This window comes from Vanacampus margaritifer, chromosome 17, assembly GCF_051991255.1.
Source record: "Vanacampus margaritifer isolate UIUO_Vmar chromosome 17, RoL_Vmar_1.0, whole genome shotgun sequence".
In the NCBI taxonomy this organism is placed as follows: Eukaryota; Metazoa; Chordata; class Actinopteri; order Syngnathiformes; family Syngnathidae; genus Vanacampus; species Vanacampus margaritifer.
The window spans coordinates 7,475,980-7,491,656 of NC_135448.1; the positions used below are offsets into that span (position 1 = coordinate 7,475,980).

At 41.9% G+C, this 15,677-nt stretch overlaps 2 protein-coding genes across 2 annotated transcripts; both read right to left on the reverse strand.

Moving 5' to 3' along the window:
- Positions 1-3,420: 3,420 nt before the first annotated feature.
- Positions 3,421-9,165, reverse strand: LOC144037550 (uncharacterized). The gene is made up of 3 exons (XM_077549113.1): positions 9,157-9,165; positions 6,947-7,135; positions 3,421-4,712 (listed from the first exon to the last, which is right to left on the reverse strand). Exons 1-3 carry the CDS (start codon positions 9,163-9,165, stop codon positions 3,720-3,722), a joined length of 1,191 nt encoding a protein of 396 aa, XP_077405239.1. The 3' UTR covers positions 3,421-3,719.
- A 901-nt stretch (positions 9,166-10,066) lies between these two features.
- On the reverse strand, positions 10,067-13,359 carry LOC144037321 (uncharacterized). The gene is made up of 2 exons (XM_077548713.1): positions 12,886-13,359; positions 10,067-12,159 (listed from the first exon to the last, which is right to left on the reverse strand). Exons 1-2 carry the CDS (start codon positions 13,007-13,009, stop codon positions 10,301-10,303), a joined length of 1,983 nt encoding a protein of 660 aa, XP_077404839.1. The 5' UTR covers positions 13,010-13,359; the 3' UTR covers positions 10,067-10,300.
- Between the last annotated feature and the right edge of the window lie 2,318 nt (positions 13,360-15,677).

The following is a 15,677-nucleotide window of genomic DNA, read 5'->3' on the forward strand; positions in this document are numbered from 1 at the left end:
TACATAAGTGTGTGTGTGTGGGGCCCTGAATCTCCTGCTGGAAGGCAGTAGCTGGAACTCATGATGCAGAATGTGAGTCGGGTCAGTAATAATTTTCTGTGCCAGTCTGGTGACGGACCGCTCATAAAGCATCTGTAGGGAAGGATGATTCCTGACCCCGCTGATCTTCATGGCAGTCCGCACCAGACCGGCAATCTGTGACCTTGACTGCACAGTCAGGTTGCCGTACCAGGCCGCAATGCCGTATCTGATGATACTTTCCAATGCAGCCCGGTAGAACAACAGCATGATCCTCTGCTCCACTCCATAGACCCTAAGTCTGCGTAGGAAATAGAGACGCTGTTGGAGTTTGGAGCAGAGACTTCCAACATGTACCCTCCAGCTGAGTGTGTTGTCGATGTGGACCCCCAGACACCTGTATGAACCCACCTGGCTGATGTGGTTGTTTTTAATGACGACTGGCCTGTGGTCACAAACAGTTTTTGGATCAAATATCACCTCCTCTGTTTTCCCCACATTGAGCACAAGATGATTCCGGTCACACCACTGGACACATTTTTCTATTTCTGAGAAATAGTCCAGTGGGCTACCGCCGGCCTGCAGCAAGCTGACGATAGCTGTGTCATCAGAGAACTTAATGATAAAGTTCTCTGGGTGTGATGTCACACAATCATTTGTGTACAACGTGAAGAGAACCGGGGAGCTGACGCAGCACTGTGGGGCGCCTGTGCTTATCAATCTGGGTTCCGAGAGGGAGCTGTTGACCCTGACTTGCTGTGTGCGCTGTGTCAGGAAGGAGTGATACCACCTCGAGATGTACGGGTTCACATTCATCTCCTTCAGTTTACCCAAAAGCAGGTGCGGCTGCATTGTGTTGAACGCTGAGCTGAAGTCAACGAACAACACACGTGCATAAGCTTTCGGGCCGTCTAGATGTTTGCTGACCAGATGTGTGATGCTGTTGATAGCATCGTCAGTGCCGCGACCCGACCCCGCTTGTAGGCAAACTGAAGGGAGTCTAAGTGTGCATCCACCTGCCCCCTGAGCCGAGTCACCATCAGCCTCTCGAAACACTTAATGACAATGGAAGTTAGAGCCACAGGCCTGAAGTCATTATTGACCACAGGACATTGTTTTTTAGGAACCGGGGTGATTACTGATTTTTTCCAGAGACTAGGAATGAAGTGTGAGTCCACAGATCTCTGGAAGATGGGCTGCCATGCCGCTGTGAGCTCCTCTGCACAGGATTTTAGCAGAAGGGCAGATATCCCATCCGGTCCTGAGGCCTTTTTTGTGCAGACAGACCTAAAAGCAGATTGGACGTCATGGGGATGAATCACCAGCCTTGAGTCCTGCTCATTCACTGAAATGGACCTCAGGACCTCCCCACATTCATAGGAGAAGTCCTGGGTTTCGAATCTTAAATAAAAGTCATTCAGCTCCCTTGTCTTCTGGAGGTCATTTAGGGTGCTGAGACCTTTTTGAGCAGGAGTCAAGTTGGTGATCCTCCTCATGGTGTCCCACATTTTCTTGGAGTTGTTAGCAGCAAAGTGTTGTTCTATAGTCACTTTGTACTTCCTTTTTGCTTTTTTAAGCATGTGTTTGAGTTCTTTTTGAATCAGTTTGAGCTGGGCTCTGTCCTGGTTCTTAAATGCCCTTTTTTTGCGGTTAATACAGTCTTTAACCTCTTTAGTAATATACGGTTTGTTGTTGGGGTAAACAGTTATTTCCTTTGTTGGTATGATGTTGTCCACACAGAATTGAATATAGTCAGTTATAGTCACAGCAGCAGTATCCACATCCAGCCCATGAAAGGTATTCCACTCCGTGCATAAGTTATTGGAATAACTTGATTGTGACTTTTTCCTTCTAGTCTCTAATGTGGCTACAACTTAACAGTGTATTAGACCGCGTGGAACCACGCTGCCCCTAAGTGGCCAAATCGATTCTGAATAGTACTAAATGAGAATTGCGATTCTTATGAGAATCGATTTTTTGGCACGCCTTTAATTATACAGTCTTGCCACTTAACAAAGTATTGAGCACCATTTCCCTTTTTCTGTCTTCTATTACAATCCCAAACTTAATATTCTTGAAATCCAGTGTTAATGAATCATTGTCCTAGGTTAGTTTTCCACAGTGTCTGCGTTTTTTGGTTTCGTCACACCTACATATCCCGCGCCTAAACACAATGTCGCTCTGTGATTGGTGGAAATCAACAGGCTCGCCGCGAGAATTCAGATTGCAGAGCAAGGTTAGTAGTGCACACTGCACAGGTCAGGTGGACCACTGACCTATGGACGAATATGAAATATTCTCAGTTAATGTTGGTTTGACCATTCAATGAAATTTTCACTTTTGAAACTTTTTTTATTTTATTTATTTTTGGGCCAAAATTGGCAGAAAATGTGGAAGCATTAAGAGGTTAAAAAGAGATTTAAAATATTCGCAATTTCAATGTTTTTTTTTTTTTTACATTTTGGAAACTTGGGACGTGACAATTTTCTGAAGGAATCCTTATGATCCTAGTAAATTCTAGCGTCATTCACAAACATGATATATCTAAAACATTTGATATTCTCATAATTTTGAACATGGAATATTTTCTTAAAATTTGTCAAATACTGTATAATAAAATCAATGTATTTATAAACAATATTATTAGGGGTGGGAATCTTTGAATGTCTCACGATTCAATTCCGATTTTTGGGTGTGCGATTCGATTCAGAATCGATTTTCAACTAGGGACGATCTTTGATTCAAAATTATTTGAGTGACAATTCTTTGCAATTGTAATGGTTTACTCCAGACTGACTCACTAATGCTAATTAGCGCGCTACTCGCAACACCTTTATCACAGAAAGGCTCCACACTGCAAAAAAAATACTTTTATTGGAATAACTTGATTGTGACTTTTTCCTTCTAGTCTCTAATGTGGCTACAACTTAACAGTGTATTAGACCGCGTGGAACCACACTGCCCCTAAGTGGCCAAATCGATTCTGAATCGTACTAAATGAGAATTGCAATTCTTATGAGAATAGATTTTTTGGCACACCCTTAATTTATACAGTCTTGCCACTTATGCCATTACAAGCTAAAATAAATATTTTCACTTTTAACATAAAATGTTGACAGGGTGTGATACATTTCTAATTAACTTGCTTTCTTTAGCATAAATGTATGCAATTATTAAGTTATTACAGTATTAGTGCTACCTGTAAATTTCTTGTACACTATTCTTGTTTAAACCTTGCATCTGACCTTTACTTAAAAATGTAAATGTTTGATGTACAGTAAATTGACAGGAAAACAGACCTCAAACATTTATTTCTTTGAACAACAGTAATTACCAGAGGTCCAAATCATTGATGCTTAAAAGGAACCATAAATCAAACAAAACTTAAATATAAGGCCCCATATTAGGCAGTGTACAACAGGTCTGAACAGACTTAGGTCCCAAAGATTCCTCGGAATGCCTTTTACATGGAATACAATATTTACAAGTCATTAAAACCAGCATTTTTTTTTCCACAGCAAAAAAATATTTTAAAATGATTTTTTTCCCCCCACAAAAGACATTACACTATACACAACTACATATACAACATACAAAATAATTAAGTCAGTTCTTTAAGATTAAAATGACAGATTTTAAAGGCCTCACAGCTAAACTACGTTTACCAGATCAAACTAGTTTAGCCTGAAATTCTTTGGTTTTTAAGACGTTTGCTGCGTAACTGGACATTCTTGCGCTTCTTCTCGTATCCTCCCAAGCGATCTCTCCCGCTCCTCCTGCTCGTGGATGGAATTCTGCACTGACGTTTTGCCGTGCTGCTCCTTCAGGTGGCGCCGTAAGGCGGGCTTGTGGGCGAAGCGGGTGTGACAATACGCGCAGCGATGCGGGCGCTCGCCGCTGTGGAGGTTCATGTGGTCGATAAGCGTGGAGCGCTGGGTGAATCCCTTAGAGCACAGGGGGCACTGGTGGGGTTTGCCGTTGCCCCGGTGCAAGGCCATGTGTCGGTTCAGGTTGTAGGAGTGGCGGAACTGCTTGTCGCAGAAGGGGCAGGCGTAAACCTGGTGAGCTGAGCAGTAGTGCCTGGCGAGGGCGTGAGTCGAGGGGCACGTCATGCCGCAGTGCACGCAGATGACGGGCCCGGTTACGCTGGATGTAGAGCCCACCACGGCGACGGACTCGTCCCCGCCCTCGCTCGTACCGGCATTGAGCCGACAACTCCCCTCACCGGCATCGCCAGACTCTTCCACTGGGAAATGTGTCAAACTATTGGCAGCCAGTGGCAAAGACTTATCCCCCTGAGTGTCATCTAGATTCAAGTCCAATCGCGGGAGGTCAACTGAGAAAAAACTTCCCGTCTTGAGCCCCTCGCTGAGGTCCATCCCAAAGCCGTCAGCTGTCCCTGCGAGATACCACAAATCTTGGGGGGCTGATTTTTTCTCCTGAGATGACACCCACCGTCTCCTCTTGAAACCCCTCCCCGTTGCTCGCCCTCGGCCACGGCTAGGTTCAGATAGCCTGTGTCTGAAAGAACGCAGTCCTTCCCTTGAGGTGTCTGCTGCAGGGGAACGGGCATCCCTATGCTCATCAATGGGAGCGCTGGCCTCTTCCTCCTTGACACTGTTCTGCTCTTCATCAGAGATGTAAACTTGGAACATATCACGTTGGACATCTCCACTCTGGCCTGATGCATTATCCTGTGTCAAAAATAGAGACATTAGCATAATATCGGAAACAACAGTGTTTACACTACTATTATGGTTCTTAACTCAGTTGCTCCCAAAAACATACAAAAACGTTTTTTTAATGCTAGAGCATACAGAAGGCAGCCTCTGACCTGAAGCGGTCCCTTAAAGCAATGAATGGACAAAATTGACACATTAACTTATTCAAACACAAAAACGTGCAAGTATGTTATTTTAATACTTTGTGCTTCACTCCCAAAAACATATTTATACGTTTTTATGTTGTTGTTTTTTATGCAAGAGCATACTGAAGGCTTTGATGCAGCTTCTGACATGAAGAGGTGGCTTAAAGCAATGGTAGATATTGCAAAAAACGTCCAGCAGGTGGCAGCAGAGTATAAAGAGAGCAACCAGGGTCATGTTGCAAAAGGCTCTTTTACCCACTGGTATAAACAGATTTGTGATTAATTATGAAATTTAGCTATATTCTAATGCTAATTGCTGCAAAAGTGAAACAGATAGAAATATACTTTTTTTCCTGATGAAAGAGACTCTAATCTTTCTTTTGGTAGGTTCCATGTTTTTATAGCAATAGAACACAATATTCTGTGGGCCTTGCAGAATCAGTCAGAATCCAGTAAAACAGCCAGGAGCGAAAGGGGGTTGCTTCAGTGAAAATGGCCGGGAGTGAATGAGTTAACCTTGTAATTTCCTATGCACATTCACCAAACCCTCCTTTATTGAAAAATTAACTGATCTTTTTTTTTTTTTTCAAATTCAAAACATAGGTTTAGGGCAGGGGTCAGCAAAAGAGCCGTTTTAGGCCAAATAAATCACCCAAAATGGGTCTGGAGCCGCTAAAGATTTGAAGATTGTGATCAAGGAAACTGTGTTTATTATTAGACTAATGCAGTGGTTCTCAACCCCGGCCCTCGAGTACCCCTATCCAGTCTGTTTTCCATGTCTCCAACAGCCAACACAGGTGTTTAAAACGATCAGCTAATCAGCAAGCTCTGCATGAAGCCTGATAACTGTGTTGGCTGATGGACACATGGAAAACAGGCTGAATACGAGGACCGGGGTTTAGAACCAATGGTCTAATGTACTGAGGGCCCAAGAGCTAAATTAGAGCTGCACCACAACATAAAAATATGAGCACAGCATCCAATACGTACACATTCATTTTCTTCTACCTTTCCTTTTTGGATTTTTTGGGTACATTTTCAGACTTCATTTTTCATACATTTTTAGACTTTTCTGACATTTTTGGCAATTTTATGTACAAATTTTCTACCTCTCCTTCATTTTTTGAACATTTTACAGCTATTTAAAAAAAAAAAAACATGTTTTCATGACTTTTTTGCTTCCAATTTTCTGACATTTTTGGCCATTTTGTGGACATTGTGTGATAATTTTTTAGACATTTTTGTGGTTACTTTTTAAATATTTTCTTTCCTTTCTTTTCTTAAAATCAATTTTCTGTTCATGGACATATGGTAATTTTATGATCTTCCTCTTCTTGGTCATTTTTGGGTAATTTGTTTGACATTTTTAGATAATTTAAAAAACTTTTTCATCCATCTTTCATCTCTGTTTTTCTGACAACGTAAAAATTTGGACCCTGACCATTTTTTAATATTTAATTATTAATTTCAAAGAATACTTTATCTAAAAAAATAAAGTTAAAAACTTAAATATGTAAAATAATATGAATTTCTCCTTTTTCTTTATAGAGATCCAAAGGGAGCCAAAGGAGAGAGACTTAAGAGCCACATGTAGTTGAGTTTGCTGTTTAGGGTGCTTTACCTCACTAAATTGAGTGTGGTATCTCAGAGGTGGGAAATCCAGGTCCAGAAAGTAAAAACCCTGCCACAGCTTGGCTTTAGCCTCTGATGTTAGCTAGCTAGCTAGCTACTGATGTTAGCTAGCTAGCTAGCTCCTGGGGCTAAAGCCAAACTGTGGCAGGGTTTTTACTTTATGGAGCTGGATTTGCCACCTCTGCAAGTCCTATACATCACAATGTACTAAATTTCTGAGATGAATGCAGTTTGTTGATTGGTCAACATTTGAAGATCCTCCTTTCAATAGTTAAAACTCATGCTGTTGTGATGCCATGCCACTTGTGTTGATGATGCAGCAACACACCACATTGTAGAAGTGGAGAGCCAGATTCAGCATTCCAGAGTGGAAAGTTGCACTGTATTATACTACTTGGCGGAACATGGCTGTCAATTGGGAAAACACACCTTCACAGATGTTTTTTCCACCAAAGGACTGCCATCATGGTGCTGACTGTTTTGCTGTGTGCTGTTCTCTTCCACCAAGTGTACTTCTAAACTACGCACGGGAGAAGGTCGGCTGCCAAGGGGTGGTGCGATGGAATGAATGCTGCCGCTGACAATCACAGGCTGAGGCGGTCTCTCCTCTGTAGTTATCTGCGACGTGGAAAAGAAAATAATGTGATCTTAAATTGATTGCAAATCGGCATAAAAAAAGAACAAAGAGATCCCACAAACGTATACAAAATGACCATTAGTAAAAGAGGTGATTCATGACACCAGGTTCTGGATCAGGTGACCTCCAAAATTGCTGGATTCTTTTCTCTCTGACTTAATGATTTCAGTAGGCTTTTATCTTTGACTCCTTTAAAAAAATCAATAGGGTCACTTATTTTAGATTGGTAGATTGGGTCATTGATCGGCTAGGTTGTTCATTTTCTGTTGAACATCATTCGGAATCAATATGGTGCTTGCCTGCAGGTAGAGAAATAATCCTATAAAGCGTGATGGTCCCTATAGAAAACAATACAAATTAAGAGTGCAACTGTCGCTCATATAAGGTTTATTAACCAGATGAGCTCATGTTTAAGGTAGCATAAAAGTGTAGAACTATTCATCCATCCATTTTCTATAGCACTTGCCCTCTAAAGGAGGTTGTGAGTAGTCAATCCAGGACAAATATAGACAAACATTTACACTCACATTCAAGCCTTTGGGCGTTTTGGGAGTTTTCAATTAGGCTAACATGCATTGGAATGTGTTATATAGGAAGACATTCTAAACACTACAGGTGCGCATTGTAAGCATTATTTGATTACTTTATTAAGTGTAATCTTTGGGTGTTCAAAATAATTGCATTGAGATCTCATGAAGAAGTTTCCCTTGCAAGGATTTATTAAGAGCTCTTAAGACACAAAAAAAGCTTACATCTGAAAGCAATGTCCAGCCCCAAGTGTGTACCAAATAGAAAACACCCACTCTTTTTATACATGAAAAAGCTTTCTCTCCCCCTCTCAGGCTGGACAAAGGGTTAGTAATTATAATAAGCAGACATGTGATATACCGACATGTTTACTCCAGCTCCCCTACCAGCCCGGAAATATGATGTAGACAGGTAATGGCATGAGAACTTGACTCCCATACACATACACATTCTTATCTTCATGAGAACTTGACTCCCATACACATACACATTCTTATCTTCATGAGAACTGGAAGGGAGTAAAAAGTTCCAATATATTTCATAACAACATTATCACAGTGTTATTCCTTTAACTACACAGTTATATGGCATCTATATACTTATAAGTAAATTCATAAACAGTAAAAATATAAATTGAAAATGTTAAATGTCAACAGCATGTGGCCACATAGCCACAGACACGAGGACGCCCAACATATTGCACAAGAGAATCTAGACCCATACTACCCCTGTCGAGTAAGCTGCTCGAAGTAGCAGGGAATCCGTCAAGACGGTAAGCATATAATTAAATTACCTGTCATAAGTTTACTACCCGCTGATATCTCTCACATACAATTAGGGCTCCATTTCAGCCTCCCGGCACCTGTGCAACACCCCGGAAGCAAGGTAGCATTTGGGAGGGAGCATTGTCCAAAAGGTATGACCTGTTTACTTAATTGAATACAATTCTCCTATCAAGAGTCTTTTATCTACTGTATATTTACCTTCATTATTATTATTTAAGTATTATAATAATGGGATAAGCGGTAGAAGATGGATGGATGCATTCATTCAGTTACACAATGCAAGAAACAATGTTTGTCTTTGTAGGAGGGCCCAACCAGGAGCTCTGTGCCACTGTTTAGTGATGGGACGAACAACACTGGTGCACCAGCACTGTGCCGAGTGCGCAAGTGTGAAACCCCGTATCGGCGCGTGTATCGCTTTAATAAAAAAATCACGTGACCGATACAGGAAGTGTGTCATTTGGATGTGCCGCGCCAAACTGTATTTATAGGTAGACAAACTGTATCAACATGTTGCGTGTTTGTTGGATGGAGATTAAACTGTTTGCTGTTGCTGTAAATTTACCTGTACCTGTACCTGTGCCTGTTGGATTTTTGTTTGCTTCCACTCATGGATCGTTCTAGAAAATTTTCACAAGTCTGGAATCATTTTGATCTTTTGATGCCACATAAGGTAAATCTTTCCCTACTTTGGGCATTGTTTACTGTTATTTTTTTTAATTAAATGTGTCTACTCGCCTTGGAGCAATCACACTTCAAAAACTTTTGTTTCTCAATAAAAGTGTATGACAGAATCTGTTTTTAGTGTGTTATTACATATGGTTTAAAACTTAAAAAAAATAAAACATACAGAAGTTAAACATTTGAACTTTTATTATTTATTTTATTACATACAAATTTGCTATATTTTACAAGCCAACTCATATGAGCATCTAATAAACAACTTAACTCAGCAAGCAAATGGACCAACTGAAATTATACAAAGATGAGATCATATTTTAAGTAAAAGACTAGCAAGTGAATAAATAAAATTTATTAAATGTATTTTATAAATATAATTTCATAAGCTAATATTAAGGTTTACAGCATGCACGTTTTACCATCTTATTTTCATTTTGTTTATCTGCAATGATTTTAGATCTACAGCAGAGGTCACTATTGAGTGACCAACACAGTGTCAATACAGTTTGTCTAATGTGTCAATACACTCCTTGAGGTATAATCATCCCATCACTAGCTCTGTGCCACTGTTTATCCTCCTGACCCGTTTTATGTAATTGGCCTTTTACTGATTTCCACCCCTCAGCATCCATATTCAATAAAGGCTTTATAGGGCAAAGTGCAATATAGATGTGGCCGGCTTCCAGTCTGGCTCTGCCAGCTTAGTGGCTGCCGTGAAGAAATATTATTTTTTGCTGTGTGAATTATTTAAAAGAATTGCTTGCCCCTATACAAAGTAATTACAGCCTACTGTAGATATATTTCTGCAAAGAATATCATGGCAAGACAAATTAAATGTGGCAAGATATGTGGAGTAAAAAAACAAAAGGCGGCAAAATATACAGACAACTTAAATAACTTTGCAACACGGAAGAAGAACCCCATTAGCGAATTTATTAGGGAAACGGATGACAGAGAGGCATGGAGGGCCATGATCACTGACGTTTGTAGCAGACCCGGCACATGAAGAAGAAATGTACGCACATAAAGGGTTAAGTCAAGACACATACAATATACAATGCAAGTACACAGATCCTTCGTTCATTCAGCGGTAGACAGGATTTCTGCACCATTTTAAAAGTCAATGCATAAATGACGTCATATCAAGCTTCATTAATCACGGCTATTCTCACCAGCACACCTGTGCCTCTTAGCTTTGGCATTACTTGAATATCTTTGACCACAAACAGAGCAAGCAAAAGGCTCCTCTCCAGTGTGGGTTCTTGTGTGCCTTGTTAAGTGTGCCTTGTGAGCAAACTTGTGACCACAAACTGAGCAAGCAAAAGGCTGCTCTCCAGCGTGGATTGTTGAGTGCACTTTTAAGATTCCTTTTTGAGTAAAACATTGACCACAAACTGAGCACGCAAAAGGCTTCTCTCCAGTGTGGGTTCTTGTGTGCCTTGTTAAGTGTGCCTTGTGAGCAAACTTGTGACCACAAACTGAGCAAGCAAAAGGCTTCTCTCCAGTGTGGGTTCTTGTGTGACTTGTTAAGTGTGCCTTGTCAGCAAACTTGTGACCACAAACTGAGCAAGCAAAAGGGTGCTCTCCAGCGTGGATTGTTGAGTGCACTTTTAAGATTCCTTTTTGAGTAAAACATTGACCACAAACTGAGCACGCAAAAGGCTTCTCTCCAGTGTGGGTTCTTGTGTGTTTGTTTAAGTTTCCCATGTGAGCAAACTTGTGACCACAAACTGAACAAGCAAAACGCTTCTCTCCAGTGTGGGTTATTGTGTGCATTTTTAGGTGTCCTTTTTGACTAAAACATTGACCACAAACCGAGCAAGCAAAAGGCTTCTCTCCAGTGTGGGTTCTTGTGTGCCTTGTTAAGTGTGTCTTGTGAGCAAACTTGTGACCACAAACTGAGCACGCAAAAGGCTTCTCTCCAGTGTGGATTCTTGTGTGTTTGTTTAAACTTCCTATGTGAGCAAACTTGTGACCACAAACTGAACAAGCAAAAGGCTTCTCTCCAGTGTGGGTTATTGTGTGCACTTTTAAGTCTCCTTTTCGAGTAAAACATTGACCACAAACCGAGCAAGCAAAAGGCTTCTCTCCAGTGTGGTTTCTTGTGTGCACTTTTAAGTCTCCTTTTTGAGTAAAACATTGACCACAAACGGAGCAAGCAAAAGGCTTCTCTCCAGTGTGGTTTCTTGTGTGCACTTTTAAGAGATCTTTTCTAGTAAAACACTTACCACAAACTGAGCAAGCAAAAGGCTTCTCTCCAGTGTGGGTTCTTGTGTGCACTTTTAAGATTTCTTTTCTAGTAAAACACTGACCACAAACCGAGCAAGCAAAAGGCTTCTCTCTCGTGTGGGTTATTGTGTGGATTTTTAGGTGTCCTTTTTGAGTAAAACATTTACCACAAACCGAGCAAGCAAAAGGCTTCTCTCCAGTGTGGGTCCTTGTGTGCACTTTCAAGCTTGTTTTGTAAGAGAAACGTCGGCCACAAACTGAGCAGGGAAAAGGTTTTTCACCAGTGTGGCTAATCATATGTCTTCTCAAATGAAAGTTGCTGCCAAAAGTTTGTTTACACAGAGAACATTTCCAACATTTGCTGCCAGTGTGACATGTCACGTCACCGTCAGACTGTTCGTCATCAGTGCGAGCAGAGTGTGACGCGTCTTCAGCATCTGACATTAGAGCTAACCGGCTGTCTGCTTGTGATCCTCCACGGTGGTCCTCATCATCTTCAGTTGTTATCAGTTGTCTTGAGCTGCTGCTTGAAGGCTCCGCTCCTTTGTTGTTTTCATATAGACATTCATCTTTAGTCTTTAAATGGAAATCAGTCCCGGGCAACTCTGTGAACTCCTCCTCCTCCTCTTTAATGTATAGTGGCAGCTGCTCCCCTTTATTTATGTTGGGAGGGTGTGGCTGCTCCTCTTCTTTAACCTGGAGAGACTCCAGGTTGTCCTCCTCTTTCACGCCAGGGAAGTCTGACTCCTGCCGCTCAGGACAAAGATATATTTCACAGACGTCTGCGGGACACAAGAGACACAAGGTTTGGTAAATGCACTTTACATAACATAACCGTTATGTATTTTATATTTAAGATTATCACATTGGCCACGCGAGCGCAATAACTCTTTGACTGCCAAAAACGTTAAATAACGTTTAGTAAAATCCTATGGAGGAGTGCCAAAGACGTTAAAAGACGTTTTTTTCAAAATAGAGGTGAAACTAACCATTTTCTATTGTTGATTACTGAAAAACGGAATAAGGTAGAAACAAACTTTTTTTTTCTGATGAAAGATGAGAGTCCAATCTTTCATTTGGTAGTATGTGTGTTTCCATAGTCCAAACACATCATTTTCTGTGGACCTTGAAAGATCAGTCAAAAATGCTTAAATCGGCTGGCACCCACGGCATCCCTTTTCTGAAAACGTCTGGCAGTCAAAGAGTTAATAACAAAGCCGGGAAAACGTACGTGTGTATACGTGTATGTACGTGTGTAGAAACAACAGATTTGCCTCAGCTAGTAAAAAAAAAGAAAAAAAGAGCAATTGCTTAGTGCTGTGTACAAGTGACACAGCGATGGGAAAATTGAAAAAGCAGTTCTGAGAAATTCAATTAAGATCTGAGTAATGTACCAAAGCGACAGACACAAACTGTAAACGTAAGGTAACGAAGTGGCCGGACGAAGATTCCTTTCAAAATAAATAAATACATATTGTTTAAAAGTATTGATTAAGCAAGCGACAAACCTGCTCTGTTCAACACAACACGAGGCTGCTTGCACACAGCGTCCAGCAGCTGGCGTTGTCGCTCGTTCTCCTCCTGTGCTCCACAAAGCTCTTTTTCGCACGTCACGTTCGTTGCAGCACACATTTTCACGATATCGGCGACACTCTATTTTCACACTTGGCGTCTGCTGAGCCAATGAGTCGCTAAAAAAAAACGCGTCTCCTTTTTTTGGTGGCTAGCAAGCTAAGCTAAGCTAAGCAAAGCTAAGCTAAGCTAAGCAAAACAGGGCCGAGAGATGTTGACGAGCACCGCCTGATACGAATGTAAGCAGACACGAAATGTAGCAATTATTTTTGACTTCTCTAAAGTAGCGACGCACGCACAGTGTCGATGTTTAAGTCGATTCAGTCAGAAATCAAGAAGGATTATATAGCGAAGAGCGAAAGCGTGCGTGTCGACGCCAAAGCGGACTGGAACGGAGTATCGTCATCACGTGAAACCTACGGCAACTCCAGCTGGACAAATCTCATTGTCGGGGAAAACCATGATGTAATAATAAACAAAAAAATCACGCGGAACGATATATTTACCAGGAGAACAAAAGGGACACATTAAAAGTGCATTTGGACGAATAAGAAGCACGTGTAGTACCTGTACAGCCCTTGTTTTAAAGCTGTAAAGTCGTGCTCCTCAACAAAATTGCTAATCAGCGCAGAGCATCGCATCCACGAACCTGAGCACTTATGACACGTAAAAATAGAGCTGTATTCCTGAAGCGAAAACATGAAGAGTTACAACAGTTTGATGACCTCTAAAGATAGGTGTGTGTGTTTGTGTAAAATACGATACGATACGATATACTTCTATTTTCCCCTGTGGGGAACTTTTTCCTGGACTCCGTCCAGTTGCAGTTTACAGTAAAGAGAAACAACAGAATAGAAAGAGATCAAATTAAAATTAAATAAATAAGAAGTGCAGCAATAAGCAGAAGACTTCCAAGAACTCTTCACAGAAGTGTACAAGTGTAGAGAAGTACATACATGAGGACTGCGCACACCCATATACACACACACACACACTCCTATATATATATTACACACACACAACATTGCACCATATATCTTATTGCACTGGGTTAACGTCGGTTGTTAAATAGTTTGATGGATGTCGGCAGGAATGAGTTCTTGTAGCGGTTCAGCCTGGTTCTGGGGGCCCTGAATCTCTTGCCGGAAGGCAGTAGCTGGAACTCATGATGCAGAATGTGAGTCGGGTCAGTAATAATTTTCTTTGCCAGTCTGGTGACGGACCGCTCATAAAGCATCTGTAGGGAAGGATGATTCCTGACCCCCATGATCTTCATGGCAGTCCGCACCAGACCGGCAATCTGTGACCTTGACTGCACAGTCAGGTTGCCGTACCAGGCCGCAATGCCGTATCTGATGATACTTTCCAATGCAGCCCGGTAGAACAACAGCATGATCCTCTGCTCCACTCCATAGACCCTAAGTCTGCGTAGGAAATAGAGACGCTGTTGGAGTTTGGAGCAGAGACTTCCAACATGTACCCTCCAGCTGAGTGTGTTGTCGATGTGGACCCCCAGATACCTGTATGAACCCACCTGGCTGATGTGGTTGTTTTTAATGATGACTGGCCTGTGGTCACCAACAGTTTTTGGATCAAATATCACCTCCGTTGTCTTCCCCACATTGAGCACAAGATGATTCTGGTCACACCACTGGACAAATTTCTCTATTTCTGAGAAATAGTCCAGTGGGCTACCGCCGGCCTGCAGCAAGCTGACGATAGCTGTGTCATCAGAGAACTTAATGATAAAGTTCTCTGGGTGTGATGTCACACAATCATTTGTGTACAACGTGAAGAGGACCGGGGAGCTGACGCAGCCCTGTGGGGCACCTGTGCTTATCAATCTGGGTTCCGAGAGGGAGCTGTTGACCTTGACTTGCTGTGTGCGCTGTGTCAGGAAGGAGTGATACCACCTCGAGATGTACGGGTTCACATTCATCTCCTTCAGTTTACCCAAAAGCAGGTGCAGCTGCATTGTGTTGAACGCTGAGCTGAAGTCAACGAACAACACACGTGCATAAGCTTTCGGGCCGTCTAGGTGTTTGCTGACCAGATGTGTGATGCTGTTGATAGCATCGTCAGTGCCGCGACCCCGCTTGTAGGCAAACTGAAGGGAGTCTAAGTGTGCATCCACCTGCCCCCTGAGCCGAGTCACCATCAGCCTCTCGAAACACTTCATGACAATGGAAGTTAGAGCCACAGGCCTGAAGTCATTATTGACCACAGGACATTGTTTTTTAGGAACCGGGGTGATTACTGATTTTTTCCAGAGACTGGGAATGGAGTGTGAGTCCACAGATCACAGAAGATTGGCTGCCATGCCGCTGTGAGCTCCTCTGCACAGGATTTTAGTAGAAGGGCAGATATCCCATCCGGTCCTGAGGCCTTTTTTGTGCAGACAGACCTAAAAGCAGATTGGACGTCATGGGAATGAATCACCAGCCTTGAGTCCTGCTCATTCACTGAAATGGACCTCAGGACCTCCCCACATTCAGAGGAGAAGTCCTGGGTTTCGAATCTTAAATAAAAGTCTTTCAACTCCCTTGCCTTCTGGAGGTCATTTAGGGTGCTGAGACCTTTTTGAGCAGGAGTCAAGTTGGTGATCCTCCTCATGGTGTCCCACATTTTCTTGGAGTTGTTAGCAGCAAAGTGTTGTTCTATAGTCTCTTTGTGATTCCTTTTTGCTTTTTTAAGCATGTGTTTGAGTTATTTTTGAACCAGTTTGAGC